The 14,798-nt window shown below is 42.8% G+C and overlaps 1 protein-coding gene across 1 annotated transcript in view; it reads left to right on the plus strand.

Annotated features, from left to right (window-relative positions):
• GNAI2 (G protein subunit alpha i2) overlaps positions 1-14,798 on the plus strand; it is a 157,631-nt gene that overhangs the window by 98,986 nt on the left and 43,847 nt on the right. The window contains exon 4 of the mRNA XM_048487350.1: positions 7,364-7,524. Within this exon, the coding sequence (XP_048343307.1) occupies positions 7,364-7,524 (161 nt within the window). The remainder of the gene's footprint in view (positions 1-7,363; positions 7,525-14,798) is intronic.

Raw genomic sequence — 14,798 nt, forward strand, 5'->3', positions numbered from 1 at the left:
CAGACCATGGCCACACAGCCTGGAAAACCCACAACAAGGAGCAAAAACTACCAGACCACAGCCACACATGGCTGGATTGGAAGCAGCAGATCCTGATGATCTCTCCCTTTGATTGGACCTTGAAATACTGTGCAATCGATCTCCCCCCCCCCCCCCCCCCAATGTAATGTAGTAAGGATCCTGGAAAACTCGCAACACCCAGTAAAAAGTGCAGGCAAAAGGTAAGCAGCAAAAACTACCAGTCCACAGCCACATATTACAGTGTTGCTTTCAGGGTTTGGCTGACACTTGAGGATGTGCGTACACTTGCCTTGACTGGCAAGCTGTCCTCTTCCACGCTTGCCAGACCTGAGGGTGGCGAATCGGGAGGAGAGGAGGGAGAAGTTCATTTGGGACAGAAGGAAGAATCCCCTTAACAGGAGTGGCTGGATGACCTGGAGGTGGAGGGCAGTCACCTTCACCCGGTCAGCACAGAGTGGCTGGAAGACACTGGAGACTCTGCATGCAGGCTTGGGGTTGTCTAAGCTGCAGTGAATCTGCCTGGTTTCTTTCCTCCCCATGGGAACTGGCTGCTATGAGTTACCAGGACCACACTTCCAAGACCAAGCACAGCAAAAAGGAAAGTGCCGGTTGCAACGTCCCTATCTTCAGGTCCACCCCTCTTTCCTCGTTGAGTCTCACCTTTTCAAATTGCTCTCTGCAATTTTGGTGATGAGCCAAGAGAAGTGTTCTCTTAGCAAAGTGCCATGTTTATAGTCCTCAGAATAATTTTTTTTAATGAAGATTGGACTTTAAAAAAATTATTTAATGGACATATAACCTAGGGACTATTTTTACCAACAGAGATGCACTGCTTTCACTTCCACTGTACAACACCTGACCATACTTCGTTCTTTCTGTGGAAAAGGCTATAGTAGGCATTAATATTTTCCTGTGTGCAACCTGGAGTACTCATCTAGTGTGAGAGAAGAAATGTGCTTTATCTCTCCAAGAGGGACATTCCAGTGGTCAGGGTCTGGGACTTTAGAGAGCCTCTCATCCTGGTTTCCTGAAACAGAATTATACAGAAGAATCTCATTGTAAAAAAATGAGTTGGCAGTTCTTACCTTACAGTTTTTTATAGTATAGAATTTGGGTTAGTCTAAGTAGTCCAGTCTCAGCCTTCTAAGACTCCAGTCAGGGCAATGCATTCCCTGCCCAGAGTTCCCATTCCCTCTTGCCACTTGGAATAGTGGCAGGGAAGGTTTTTTAATTAAATTAAATTTTAAAAAATCCCTTGATGGTATTACCAGTGTGATGGCATCATCTTTGGGGAATACTCAGAAGCTACAGTAGAGCTCAAGGAACTATCGGAACTCTGTAGTAAAACCACAGAGTTTCTGACAAATGAATCTTTCTTTTCAGTCTTTATTTAAAATGTGCTTCACAGCTGAACTTCATACATTCTTGTAGAACTAGCACTTGTGTTTAGGGAAAAGCATAATGAATTATGCACGTTAGAGAAAAGGTTTTAAGTGTTCCCTTATTGATGTGTTCGAATCTGTTTAACAGTATGAAGTGAATCTAGTGGTTCCAAGTCATCTCAGTGCGATCTAGACTGGGGTGTTGATATTTAACTGTGAATTGCTGTGGAAAATGGTAGAAAGCAAAAGGGAGCCTTATCATGGTGGGGTGGAAGACATGAACTCAGGTGCATGCAAGCTGGATTTTTAATTATCTTTGCACATGAACCACTTAGTCAAAAATGTAATCAAGTATCAAAGCCTTAGTTATTATGCTGCTGTCTCTGTTTTTGGGGGACTTCCTTGCCTTAAATTAATTTCCGCTTACACAGGCAAAGCTGCTCATTGTGTGAGTCTGACTGTGCTCTTCGAGCATTTCCCCAGAGAGTCTTTATAATAAGAAATTCTGCACAAACAATATGGAGGAAGGATGTGGTGACGCACTTTCTAAGGGGGTGTGTGCACACATGCTGTAATGTTGCACTTTTAAGAAAATAAGGGCATAACAGATTGAAACCAGCCTGTAACTAAGGCAACCAAATGGGTTATGACTAGCTAAGGAAGGGGAAAGATTCAGTGTGTGTTGAATGAGGTGGATGAAGGAAAAGAGCTTGCTGAAGAGGTTATGCTCCATGTATATAAAGCAGAACTTTTACACAGCTTCCCTATTTGGGTGGCTGCTACGCAAAGGAGGGGCTTTAAACAGTCCATAATAAGTAGGTTTTGCTGAAAGGCTTTGTGTTTGAAGACCTGACCACACTGAGGTAGGGTTGGACGTGGACAGCAGGACAGAATGGTGTCTGGGGCTAATTCACAAAAGATTCACAGTTGTGAGTATTCTAGGATAGTGGGAAGGCACCTCTGGAGGCAGAGAACAACAAGTAGTGGAGGCTGCTTTCAGTCTTCATGAATCCCTTTTCACATGCTTGGTTTATCATCAGTCCCCTTTCCAGTCTCTTGTTTTAAATATTTACATATATTAACATATAGGGACTTCCTTTCCTATGTTCCTTGTATTCTCCGTTCTATGATGATGTGGGTACTGAGGAACCCCAGGGGCGTGGATATGCAGACTACATCAGAGCACTTGGAACTGCTCAAGTAGTGCATAACAAAACACTGAAAGATTCAAATGATAATTTCTTTTGTCATGACTAATGGAAGGAGATGACTTAATAAGCTGTTGCTATCCCATACATTATCTAGCTGCAGTGAACCTCTCTGAATCTTCACAAGGTCTCCCTTAACGATAAGCAACAATAGTTTCTTTACTAGTACTAGTGCCATGCTGAATTTTTACCCACGAAATTGGGTGTGGAGAAAGAGGTTGAGGAAGAGGCAGAACATGTTAGTGTTTACCTTTTCTGAGTACATTTCACCCCCTGTCTACAAGCTGCTTCTTTCCTTCATCTACTATACCTCTTTCAACAAAAAGAGGTCAGTGTGGTCCTAAGGCAGAAGTGTTTCTGCTTTATATAGTAGTCCTGAGAATTGATGATCATTTAAGAAAAAACCCCCAGATTTGTGGAGGAAAGAAAGCCAAGAGCACAAGAAAGCCATGAGAACTCCTCACGCACCCTGGGAGTTTACTCTCCTTTCCGTGTGGACTGCTGGAGCTTACAGGGGCACTGTGGGGCATTCCAATATGAGGAGAGGAGAAGAGTGGGAGACAGCCACAAGCCTCTGCATTCTGTTTCTTTAGGGGTAGAATAAAGAGTCCCCAGGATTGCCACTTCCCAACAGGAAGGGACCTTGCATGCCCAGCTGCTCACCTTCTATTTGGTCCAGCAAAGGACTGTAGACAGAAAAACAACTACCTCTGCCCTTTGTTGAGCTTACACAGTTAGGAGCATAAAATTTGTTTTCCACTTGATCCATTAACTGCTAGAACCATAATTTTCAAAAGGAGGCTTTGTGATTGTTGTTGCTGGAATTTTATGAAGTCTGTCAGAACAGGGGGAGGGAAGGCAACATGGTATAACCCAATCTCATCAGATCATGGAAGGTAAGCAGATTGGGTACTTGGAAGGGAGAAGTCTTCAGAGGAAGGCAATGGCAAACTACCTCTGCTTCTCACTTGCCTTTAAAGCCCCTTGCTGGGTTTACCTAACCATAGAAGCAACTGAGGGAGACATAAAATGGTAGCTGCTAGAAACAGGCAGACACTTGGATGCTGCGGAGCACGGCAATAAAAATAAGACCAGGAAGGAAGTGGTGGCATTTTAATACACAATCACCCTTGGTTCTTTATTTTGAAAAGGATATACTTTGGTGCTATTAAAAAAACAAAAACACATGTTGGTTGTGGTGGGTTTTCCGGGCTGTGTGGCTGTGGTCTGGTGGATCTTGTTCCTAACGTTTCACCTCCATCTGTGGCTGGCATCTTCACAGGCGTATCACAGAGGTGTATCACACCTCTGAAGAGGCCAGCCACAGATGCAGGCGAAACGTCCACCAGACCACAGCCACACAGCCCAGAAAACCCACCACAACCAGTTGAATCTGGCCGTGAAAGCCTTCGACAATACAAAGAACACATGTTTTTTTCCTGAGTTGATCCTAATCAACTAATAATTGCAATTGCAATAGGAATTGAACTGGGGGCCTTCTATGTGCAAAGCATTGCTTTACTGCTGAGTTCTCTCTCATGCCAAAAGATAAATGACACAGGATATGCAGTGGTGGCTTTCTGTTCTTGCTGGAAACTCAAACTGTGTGTCCTTCCCAGCATTTGTGTATGTCTACACACAGGGCTGATTTATGGGGTGTGGCCAGTTATTATTTCTGTGAAAACTTTTATATTCAATCCTTTGTTTGGTGTATTTTTCTTTTTAAAAAACAGGGCTGTTAGTTCCTGTTAGGACCTTGGTAACAATTCTACCACCAAGACAACAGTGAGGTGGAAATATGATTGCAGGTCTGAACTGAGCTGGCAAATGGAGCTTTTTTGGTTTTGTGGTGGAGATGCATATACTTATCAGCAGGAGAGAGGATTTCTGGAGCTGATTTCATAATAAATTAGTAAATGTACAGATCCCACCCTCAGGTGATAGGAAGTCAAGTTTATTCCTTGTAATGCTTTGTGTTTACTAAACCTCTTGGTTCTAAGGTTGATAAATGGGATTGTGTGGAAGACATTTCTGGATTATGGGCTCCCCTAATGAGTGTACAGAGTATGTAAGGTTCTACTGAATCAGTTTCTGCTGGTGTACAAATGTGCAAATATTTCAGTTACTTTCTTTGACCTGATGTAAATCTGTATATCTAATTCATATTTTGTTTTATATTGGTTGAGGAGGGCCATAGTAGAGTTAGCTTGCTGTGTGGCTGAGTCTAGATGACCAGCTTCCTTAAGGTAAGGAACAAGATACTTACATGGGAACTGTGTTGTAAGTGGTCATCAACATATTATACATTGTTGCAGTTGTGTGATCGCTGCCATTCTCTGTGTTTCAGTTTTATACTGCCTTCATGTTGTATATCAAGGTCACACTGATTGTGTTGTTTCTTTGCCCTGAGAGGCATCATTGTATAGCAGTGAGAATGTTGGAATAGGTCCAGAGAGACTTGGCTTCAAGTTCTGTCTAAGCCCCGAAGTTCACTGGGTGACTTTTAGACACCCTTTCTTTGCTGAACAAACTTCACAGAGTTGTTGCAAAAATAAAATAGAGGATGGAAGAACTTTGTACATTATCTTGACTTCCTTTGAGGTATGGTGGTAGGGAAAATAGCATAATAAACATATTAATGATAAAGTGATTTTATTTTTGAGAGGGAGGTTGTGCATTATATCTTTTTAAAAAAATGGTTTTCTGCCTCTGTGGGTTTTAAGGCAGTTAATAATTAAATGAATTAAAAAAATATCAATTAAAGAACTGTTCATTCAAATTTTTATGCAGTTTGTGTCCTTCCTTTTGGCAAAACCCATCACCCTAAAAAAAACTGGTATAAGAATTAGGATACGGTGATTAGCCGTCCCACTTTTGGGGGGACATTCCCGCCTTGAACGAACTTGCCCCGCGTCCCGCGGGTTTTCCCCAAAGTCCCGGGTTTTGGAAGGCTTCCGCACTGCCTTCTGGGGCGCTGCCGTTTCCCGCCCTGTGACAGGGTGGAAGCCGAAGCAAGCGCCAATCTGACTCGGCAGTGTGATCTTGCTCTGTCTTATTGAGTGTGGCGCTCTTGTAGCGCTACGCAGCCTTATCAAGGGGCATATACCCACCCGCTTGTCCCGGTTAGTGAAGGTGACCATCTGGTCACCTTAAATTAGGAGCAACTTCAAGTAATCCAACCTTTTTTGTAGCATAAAGGCAGTGCCATTCTTGGCCACATGGAGAGCACAAGGCTTTAGACAGTGTATAGGTTTACCAGCCAGACCTGAGGAGGGATACAGGGACCTGTTCTTAGGAGAGCAGTATCTCTACCTATCACATCTCCCCTATTGGGAGCCCTAAAAGTACAGGCCAAACATGGACACCATCTCCTGTGCTGGCTCAGTGGTACCAGTAGGGTAAAACCTGCCTGGGCACATCTCCCTGTCAGTCATTGAAATACACAATAGCCAGCCTCATCTTTCCTAAAGCAATCAGGAAATACAAAAGCCTATGCCTGAGAAACTAGTCCTTGCTTGGGACTGCAATGCAACTGCCTCCGCTTCAGCAAAGGATATGCTAACTGATATCATCAAGACTTCCTTTCAGTTATTCTTCAATGCACTAATCCTATCTTCCCTTTTCCTGACTAAATCCTGGGAAAGACCACCTCCATTTGAATCAGAAAAGCCCCAGGGTTGTGATTAAATCAACTCGCCCTAAAATCTAATCATTTATAGACACTCCTTGGACTTGAGTCATTAAGTTATTCTTCATTATTATGTTTGGGTTTGAAAGATGGATAATGAAGAAAACTGTCGGGAAGAAAATTTACCATTTGAATGTCATGCTGGAGGAGTTTTATGGATGCCAGGAGAGCAAATAAGTGGGTTCTAGATCAAATCTGAATTATTCCTACAAGCTAAAATGACTAAACTGAGGCTGTCATAATTTGGTCACAACATGTAGACCATTGAAGGCACTAAGAAAAATGTAAGACCCAACATGAGATGGGTTTGTTCAATAAAGGAAGCCATGACCATCAGTTTGCAAGTCCTGAGCAAGGCAGTTAATAATTGAAGGTTTTGGAGGTCATTAATTCATAGGGTCATTGTGAGTTAGAAAAGACTTGACCACACATACACACAAGTTCTTTTTCTTTCAAATTAAATGAACTCTTTCAAAGTTAACACGAGATAGTGCATTCTTTGAATTGCTTCTGACTTCTTTCTGGCCAGAGTATGAGTGATATTGTAAGTGGGAATGATACTGACTAAAAGAAGCATTTTCAGATTGATCCTGCATAGGTCTGCTGGCTGTGAAACTGCATGCAAATCCTTACTACGTAGCATTCACTAATGCTGTGCAAACAAAAAAATATGCTGTAAGTGTTTATGTATTGACCATGAATTTGTTTACCTGGTGTCAGCTTTGTTTAGTACGATTATTAAATCAATAGATTTTAAGAACTGACCTTGCAGTGATGTTGACTCAGGTAAAGGTGTTGACTTTGCATGTAGGGAGAGTTTCGCTTCATTGCTCACCAAAGAATATTTATTTCCCCTGGGATGAACTCGGGGGGGATTTAGGTCAACACATCTAAAGCATGGGTGAGGCAGCGTGGGAAGTGTGATTTAGAGAACAGGAGAGTGCTGCTGAATCTTCGCTTGCCTGTTCATAAGCAAGGAGACGTACATAGTATGCTATATTTATGAGCCACAAGGAGCATCTATTCTAGAGCCTTGACTGACTGGGTCTTTCTGTCCTTTGCAGGATGACGCTCGTCAATTGTTTGCACTCTCTTGCACTGCGGAGGAGCAGGGAATCATGCCAGAAGACCTGGCCAACGTGATCCGGAGGCTGTGGGCAGACACTGGAGTCCAAGCCTGTTTTAATCGCTCTCGAGAATATCAGCTGAATGACTCTGCTGCATAGTGAGTAACCTTCCTTTCACTCTGTGCTTTTGGTCACCAAATTATGTGTTTTTTTTCTTTAAAAATGTAGTGGCAACACTACAGGAGCAAGAGGTATGTACATACTTGAGCCCAACTTCAACTTTTCAACAGTAGTTCTTTCTCTAACAGCTCTCTGAGCTCTGGCAATCTTAGCTGGAATGAGCCTGAAATGGTTCCTGAAACTGATCAGTAAGGACTAAGCTACACCTGATTGTGCCAGCCTCAGATCTTGGAATATGAGACAGTCTTAATTGTATCTAATATAGGGGCTGAGACAGAATGAAGTCAGCTGCTTCTGGACTCCACCCCCTCACCTCCCACCCCCGCCCCCCCGACCATAATTTGTAGAAGCCAGTTTCCTCCAGTTGGGCTTCAACACTAGAAGTAAACCTACTTGGAAGGAGAAAAACGGGGGGGGGGGGCCTTCCACACATGCAGAGTAATGCACTTTCAGTCTACTTTCACAATTGTTTGCAAGTTGATTTTGCTATTCCGCACATCTGCAAAATGGATTGAAAGTGGATTGAAAGTGCATTACTCTTCATGTGCAGAAGGAGCCAGAGAGAGAAATGCAGCAGAGAGGAGAGCAGCATGTTGGGTGGTATTTAGATATCTTGCCCATGCAATACTCAGTTGCACTAGTCTCTCTCACCCGAAATCTTTTGATCTGTTTACTAATCTGGAATTCTATGCCAAATTTACTAATCGTGTGCAAATTACTCCTTTTGTGGAGTTCATACTAGTTGAAATTCTGAAATGCTAATTTTCTCTTGTTTTTAAAAGCTGTTTTGGAGATATACAGGTGGTATTTGTGAAGCTTTAACCAGTTCTCCTGGACAGGCTTTGCATTTATGTTACTTGCTCAGAAAGTACTATTCGTTCAAGCTGGTATAGAAATCATCTTATAGAATCATCATTGTCTGGCTTTTTATTATTCTGTGAGGGAAGGAGTGCTGTTAAGGCAGTTGTAGGTTTCATTTTGACTTTTGTCTAAGGTTTTCTGGAGGAGCATGCAAATACACCTAAGAGAGGGGGACTTTTTATCACTTCAAAAATTTCATAACTATTTCTGTGTGTATTCATGCATGGCACAAGAGTCTTGCTAGGCTTCTGTCAGTCTTAAAGACAACTTCTTATGCTTTTCAAAATAATTTAGTAGTTGGGTGACGTTTGCAGTGATCGTGTATTCCAATAACATATGAAGAAGAGCTTCTGTAGCATATTTTTTCCTTTATTTTCTCTACCAAAGGTTGCTGTTAATACCCAAAGAAACAATGTTGTTTCTGCCACATTACTAAGGAGATGTGGCACTTAATTTTTTTAAAAAAAAAACGTGAAAGGCAGCTAACCACTTTGGCATGTCAGGTGGGAACCTGGTATCAAGCAGAGTCGTACCAGGGGCAATGGGGAATGAACAAACTGATGGCAAAGTACTTTTGTTTTCCCTAGGTAACTAAGTAGCCTTCTGACTTTGAGTCCATCCTGCATTCCTGTTTTTTGCGCCTTTTTGCGCCTTCTGTAGTGTGGGATAGTATTACGGGTGAGGGAGAGGAGAGGAAAATACGGGATTGATCTATTGGGGTTGTTTGAATGTTCCAGCAGAACTAGTTTTCCCCCCATGGGTCTACCAATAAAGGCTTCTAAACCTTTAAGTTACGGAGTCTGATTTGGGTCACAGATCCGGGGTTTAACACAACACTAGGAACTGCTGCAACAGGTGAAGTTTCATCTATCTATGCTGTTAGCCTCTCTACCTGTGTATAACTGCTTGGAGTCTGTAAACTATCATCATATGTATTGTCAAAGGCTTTCACAGCCGGATTCAACTGGTTGTGGTGGGTTTTCTGGGTTGTGTGGCCGTGGTCTGGTGGATCTTGTTCCTAACGTTTCGCCTGCATCTATGGCTGGCATCTTCAGAGGTGTATCACAGAGGGAAATATCTTGTTCATTTGCAGATCACAGTCTCTAGATATAAGCATCCTGTCCTGTTACAAGCAAGAACTTGTCAATGTTCAGCCAACCAAGTCGAAACAACTGCTCATATACTCTTGTATTGTTCTCGCCACACAGAACTCAGGAATCTCTACATTGAATCTCACATTAATTCGTGTCTTACCACTTTTGACCAAGACAAGCTAGGTCTGCTTTTGAATGACTGCTGCACTAAAAGAACTGCAGACGTAGCAAAGTTTTTGGCAACAGCTTTATCAACAACTGTGCACTCCTGTAACAACAATTATTGTTGTTATTGTTAGTCTGATTGTTGTTTTATCCTATGCATAATAAAGGTAATGAATGAATGAAATGATATAAGCATCCTCAGATCTGACTGAATTTGCTATTAGAATATGCAAGTGGGGGACTCCCCTCAGCAACTACGTCCTCTTTCCCTGTTCTGAAAGCCCCTGCACCTCTCCGGTTTTCTGGTTTCTGTTTTTCCTCTCCACCAACATTCAATGTACCTTTATCTGCGCCCTTTCCCCCAATCTTCATCGTTCGTTCCTTTCCTCCTCCTAGCACTCTCTTCCTAGGAAAACTATTGCCTAGTGGAATGAGCTGAGTTTATTTGCCCTAGCAGGAACCTTCATGTACTGTTGGGGTTGGGGAGTACTGCATTCTCTCTCCACACTACTGCCCCTTTCCCATCATATCTTCCCCTTTCCCTGCTTCTTTTTATACTTTACAGCCAGCCACCAATCTACCTTTTATCTGCCATCCATCATATATATTTTTCCACTCTGAGAGCCAGTGTGGTGTAGTGGTTAAGAGCAGCATACTCTAATCTGGAGAACTAGGTTCAACTCCCCACTCCTCCCTTGCATGCCACCATTCACTCCCTCCCCTCCCACCCTCCCCTTGCATGCCACCCCTCCCTCCCTTTCACTAGGGTGGGTGGGCCATGTCCAGATGCCGGGCCCCCTCCCTTCCCTCCCTTGCATGCCATCCCTCACTCCTTCCCCTCCCTCCCCTTCCCTTGCATGGCACCCCTCACTCACTCCCAATTCCTCCCTCCCTCACCACCATAGCTGCAGTTTCAGCATCAACCCTGCTAAATGACGTTGGGCTAGTCATAGTTCTCTCACAACTCTCTCAACCTCATCTGCCTCTCAAGATGCCTATTGTGAGAGGGAAGAGAAAGGTGATTGTAAGCTGATTTGAGACTCCTTACAGCAGAGAAAAGTGAGAAATAAAAACTAAGTCTGACTCATCTTTCTTCTATGGAGACTCAGTGCAGTTTACATCATTCTGCTCTCCATTTTATCCTCACAACAACCCTGTGAAGTAGTTTAGGCTGAGAATGTGCAACTTGCCCAAGATCATCCAGTGAGTTGCCACAGCAGTTGAATGATTGGAAGTCCTAGTCTGAAACTCTAACCACTATAGATCACTGGTTTACATGGGTTGGCTGCTATTGAACAATATCAAGTAGCCAGTCCTGGCTGAGTTTGGATGGTATCAAGTTGCCCAGGCTTGGCCCAAATGGGTTCTCCCTCAAAGTCCAAAACATCCCTTTTTACCCACCACTGTCTTTTACTGATGGAAACAAAGCCCAGAATACTGGCCCTCTGTTGTGGTTGTCTAGTAATAGCCACTAAGGGCATCTGTTAATTAAAGCTACAGTCACCTCATTTATTGTTCTGGATATTTTAACTCACAAAGGTGTTGTTTTCTTTGAGATTTCAGATTTTCAGGTATTTTTCAAGTTTGTCAAAAATCTGTCTTATCCATTTGCCACCCTAGTCTCTGATTTAATGATCTTCAGATGGGGAGTGCTTTACTTTTAGAATACATGGTAGTGATGATTATTGTTCTTCACAGTTGCACATGTAGATAAAGTATAGCATCTTTTTAACTCTTTTGTCTTCCCGAAGGAATATCCATTTTATTATATACCTAAAAGTTTAAGAAACCAGTTTAAAAATTCTATGGTTCCAGTTTCTCTGTAAGAACTTAAAGTGTTGTAGTAATGACTGGATAGAAGGGTTAACAGCTAAAAGTCATTTGCCTATTTATGAAGGACACCATGTTGTCAGTTGCTGGAATTTTGTTTAAAATGTGCTTGAGGCACATTAATTGTGCACGAAAGCCTTTAGTTTCTCTTCCTTGTCTGCTGTCTTTCACTAGAGCTTAAATCTCCTAACTTGGTCCCTCCCACAATCTGCCACTCTCCTTTGTGTCTGTTTTGTAATTCATATTGCAAGAATTTTTTCAAACATACCTTCCAACTGGAACTTCTGTTAGTGTTGGTGTCTGCTATATTTGTGCTGGCTAAGCATGCTGTAGCCAGGCTGCTGATGACCTGGTCTGTAGAACAAGAGTGTATAAAGGTATTGTCCGCTCCAGTTCACAACCAGTGGCTAGTTTGTTTAAGGAATTAAGAAATGGCTTGTTGGCATGGTTACCTGGCATGGGGACAAACAACTTTCAAGTCTTCCCTCTGTGTTGAATCCCAGCTCTGCTTTTCCTGATGAGAGCGAGGGGTGTCAGACTGAAACTCTCTTGGAACATCCCATGAGACTGCACGCATCACGACTGTCTCTATGAGTGAGACCTGGGCCGTTCTTTTCGTGATAAAGCTCATCTACAGAGTTTCAGTGGGATTGTTGAGGTTATGTGTAATATGTGGAGACATACTTCCTTTTTAAAAAGTTGTGGCTTCAGACTGCAGCTAGCAGAGAGGGCGGAAATGTTCCAATTGGTAACACTGATTAAATTTTTGGCTTAGTTAATGGGCCTTTTTCATTCTTCTGTGCAATTTGAGATGGGTGGATAATGTTTGTTTGCATTGTCCCTCGTTTGCTATATCCCACATCTGTCTGTGAAGTGTCTCGGTTTTATATGTTGTGGCACATGAAAGCATAATAGGCTAAAATACACTTGCACCCACAGAAATGAAGACCGAAGAGAGTCACCCAAGCTTACAGAACAATATATGCTTTTAAAATGAGAGTCCATTTTGAAATGTGCCCACCCAAACTCACCAACCCATTAAGAGGAGCCACCGCTAGTAGCAAAGCTGCTGCTTCCAGCATTAAGCTCTAAAGGTCACTTGATACATTCAGTTTAATCAAACTATAATCTCCAAAATGCAGCGACATTATTTTCAAGAAACTTCTAGATAACAGTTGGCAACTATTGTTGCATACTCTTTTGAAGAACGTGATTGTTCTCAATATCAGCCTTTGTACAAATGCTATGAGAAGCTGCCATCTAACGCACTTGTTTAAAAAAAGCCATCTCAGTCTGTAACGGAAGGTGTCTGGTGACCCATTTATTCCTGCAAACTGAGAGGGCAGTTCCAGCTGACACCGGCATACCAGAGTCTTGAAAAGAGCTTTGGTTTCACTTGGCTCAACTTGCTTCCCGTACACGTGCTAATAAGCTACTTGTGGTTAATATGGTTCTTGTTTCTTCCTTCTGCAAGAGCAAGCACTCTCTTCTACATAGGGTTGAATGGCCCATCCTTTGTATCTTGGAGAGAAGCCGTAGAGATGAAGTTAAAGATACCTGCTGACACCCTCCTCACAAATGCACTTCTATTAAGATATTAGCCTTTTTCCTGCCATCATGGTGAAAGATATTTCTTTTCTTTTGAGAAGAAGAGGAAGCAGTTTACAACTGGTCTTGCTTTTTGGGGAACCATGAGATGTCTAGCTCAGCTTTTCTCCTGGAGGCCAAGGACATCTTGATGGGTGATTTCATACCCTGTTCTCTGGGAACTACTTTTTTTTCACTTCCTGTCTTCGCAGCTCGACTCCATTTTAGCCAGTATTCGATTGACAGAGCAGATTCTATATATAACAGTAACAGTAAGGAACAGATAACATCAACGTAACTATTAGCTGGCTAAGCATTAGTAGGGCTTCAAAACATTGGATCAGGTAATAGAACACAACTGGATGACATGTCGACCAAGGGAGGGCCAAGATGTCCTCCTGTACCCCAGGAGAAGAACCCTTCATGGTGAATATCCAATGATCCATTCTCCTGGAGACGGAGGACATCTTGATGCGACCTCCCAAAGCAGTGTCTCCAAAAAGGGAGGGTCAAACATAGTCCTCCAGTATGTGTTCTAGAACTCTTCTGCCAAATGCAGTTTTGACAGCTGCCCAAGACTGTAGTTTGTAGTGCCTAACAAAAGATGGTGGTGAAGACCAAATCACAGCTTTATATATGTCTTCAACAGACGCCTTGTTCCTGAATGCGGCATTGGTGAAAGCACTGTGGGTGGAATATGCCGTGATCTCCCCAGGGATCAATAGATTCTTGGCCTTATGCGCCTCAATAATACAGGCTTTTAGGGTGGAACAGTAGCTGCCACTGACATTTGATGACATTTGATGATTGGAGGTATCACATTGATTAAAAAAACTGTCTGACCTATGGATGTCTCTCCTAACGTTGAGATTGTGCCAAAGCCTTTCCTTAGGGTGTGATGGCTAAGGACAGAAATTGAGTACCTTATATACTCGCGTATAAGTCTACTTTTTCAGCACATTTTTTGTGCTGAAAAAAGCCCCCCTTGACTTATATGCGAGTGAACGGGTAGCGAGCAGGTGGGGGGAACGGGTGGCGAGCGAAAAAAGGCTGGGAGCTGAGGGTGTTTTTCTGCACCTGCTCCCTGTTATGTGGACACAAAGTGTGAACATTAAATATTAAATTTATATGTTACAGAATTTTTGTTCAGGCCAAGAAGCTCCATGAATGCTAGGGAGCCATACTCATTGGGAAATCCGCACCATTGGAACCCATGGTGGCAGGAATCCCCCCCCACACACACACACACAGGGTGCCCCGGGGGTGAGCCACTGCCAGCACCTTTCTCGGCCCCCACCCAATGTTTTTGGAAAGCAGGTGGAACTTCTGTCCAGCTGAGCTGGCAGACCTGCAAAAAAGACTTGTTTTGGGGCAGCTGCTGCCATCACCACGCAAGCATCTTCACTGTGTAATGGTAAGCTATCCGTGTTGCAGGAGAACCTGTAGGGACTTTTTAAAAGGGCGATCTTGTTGAGCATCTTCCCTAGGAAACTCTGAAGAGATACTGTCTGTGAGAGTTATATATTCCACTTCAGAACTTTTAAAGTTATTGTTGATACCATACTGTTTTTCTTTGAAATAAATTGGTATCTGTTTTTATTTTTGAAATTTACCAGTAGCTGCTGCATTTCCCAGCCTAGACTTATACACGAGTCAATACTTTTTCCCAGTTTTTTGTGGTAAAATTAGGTGCCTCGACTTAGGAGCAGCAGTGG

Source organism: Sphaerodactylus townsendi, linkage group LG03, assembly GCF_021028975.2.
Source record: "Sphaerodactylus townsendi isolate TG3544 linkage group LG03, MPM_Stown_v2.3, whole genome shotgun sequence".
In the NCBI taxonomy this organism is placed as follows: Eukaryota; Metazoa; Chordata; class Lepidosauria; order Squamata; family Sphaerodactylidae; genus Sphaerodactylus; species Sphaerodactylus townsendi.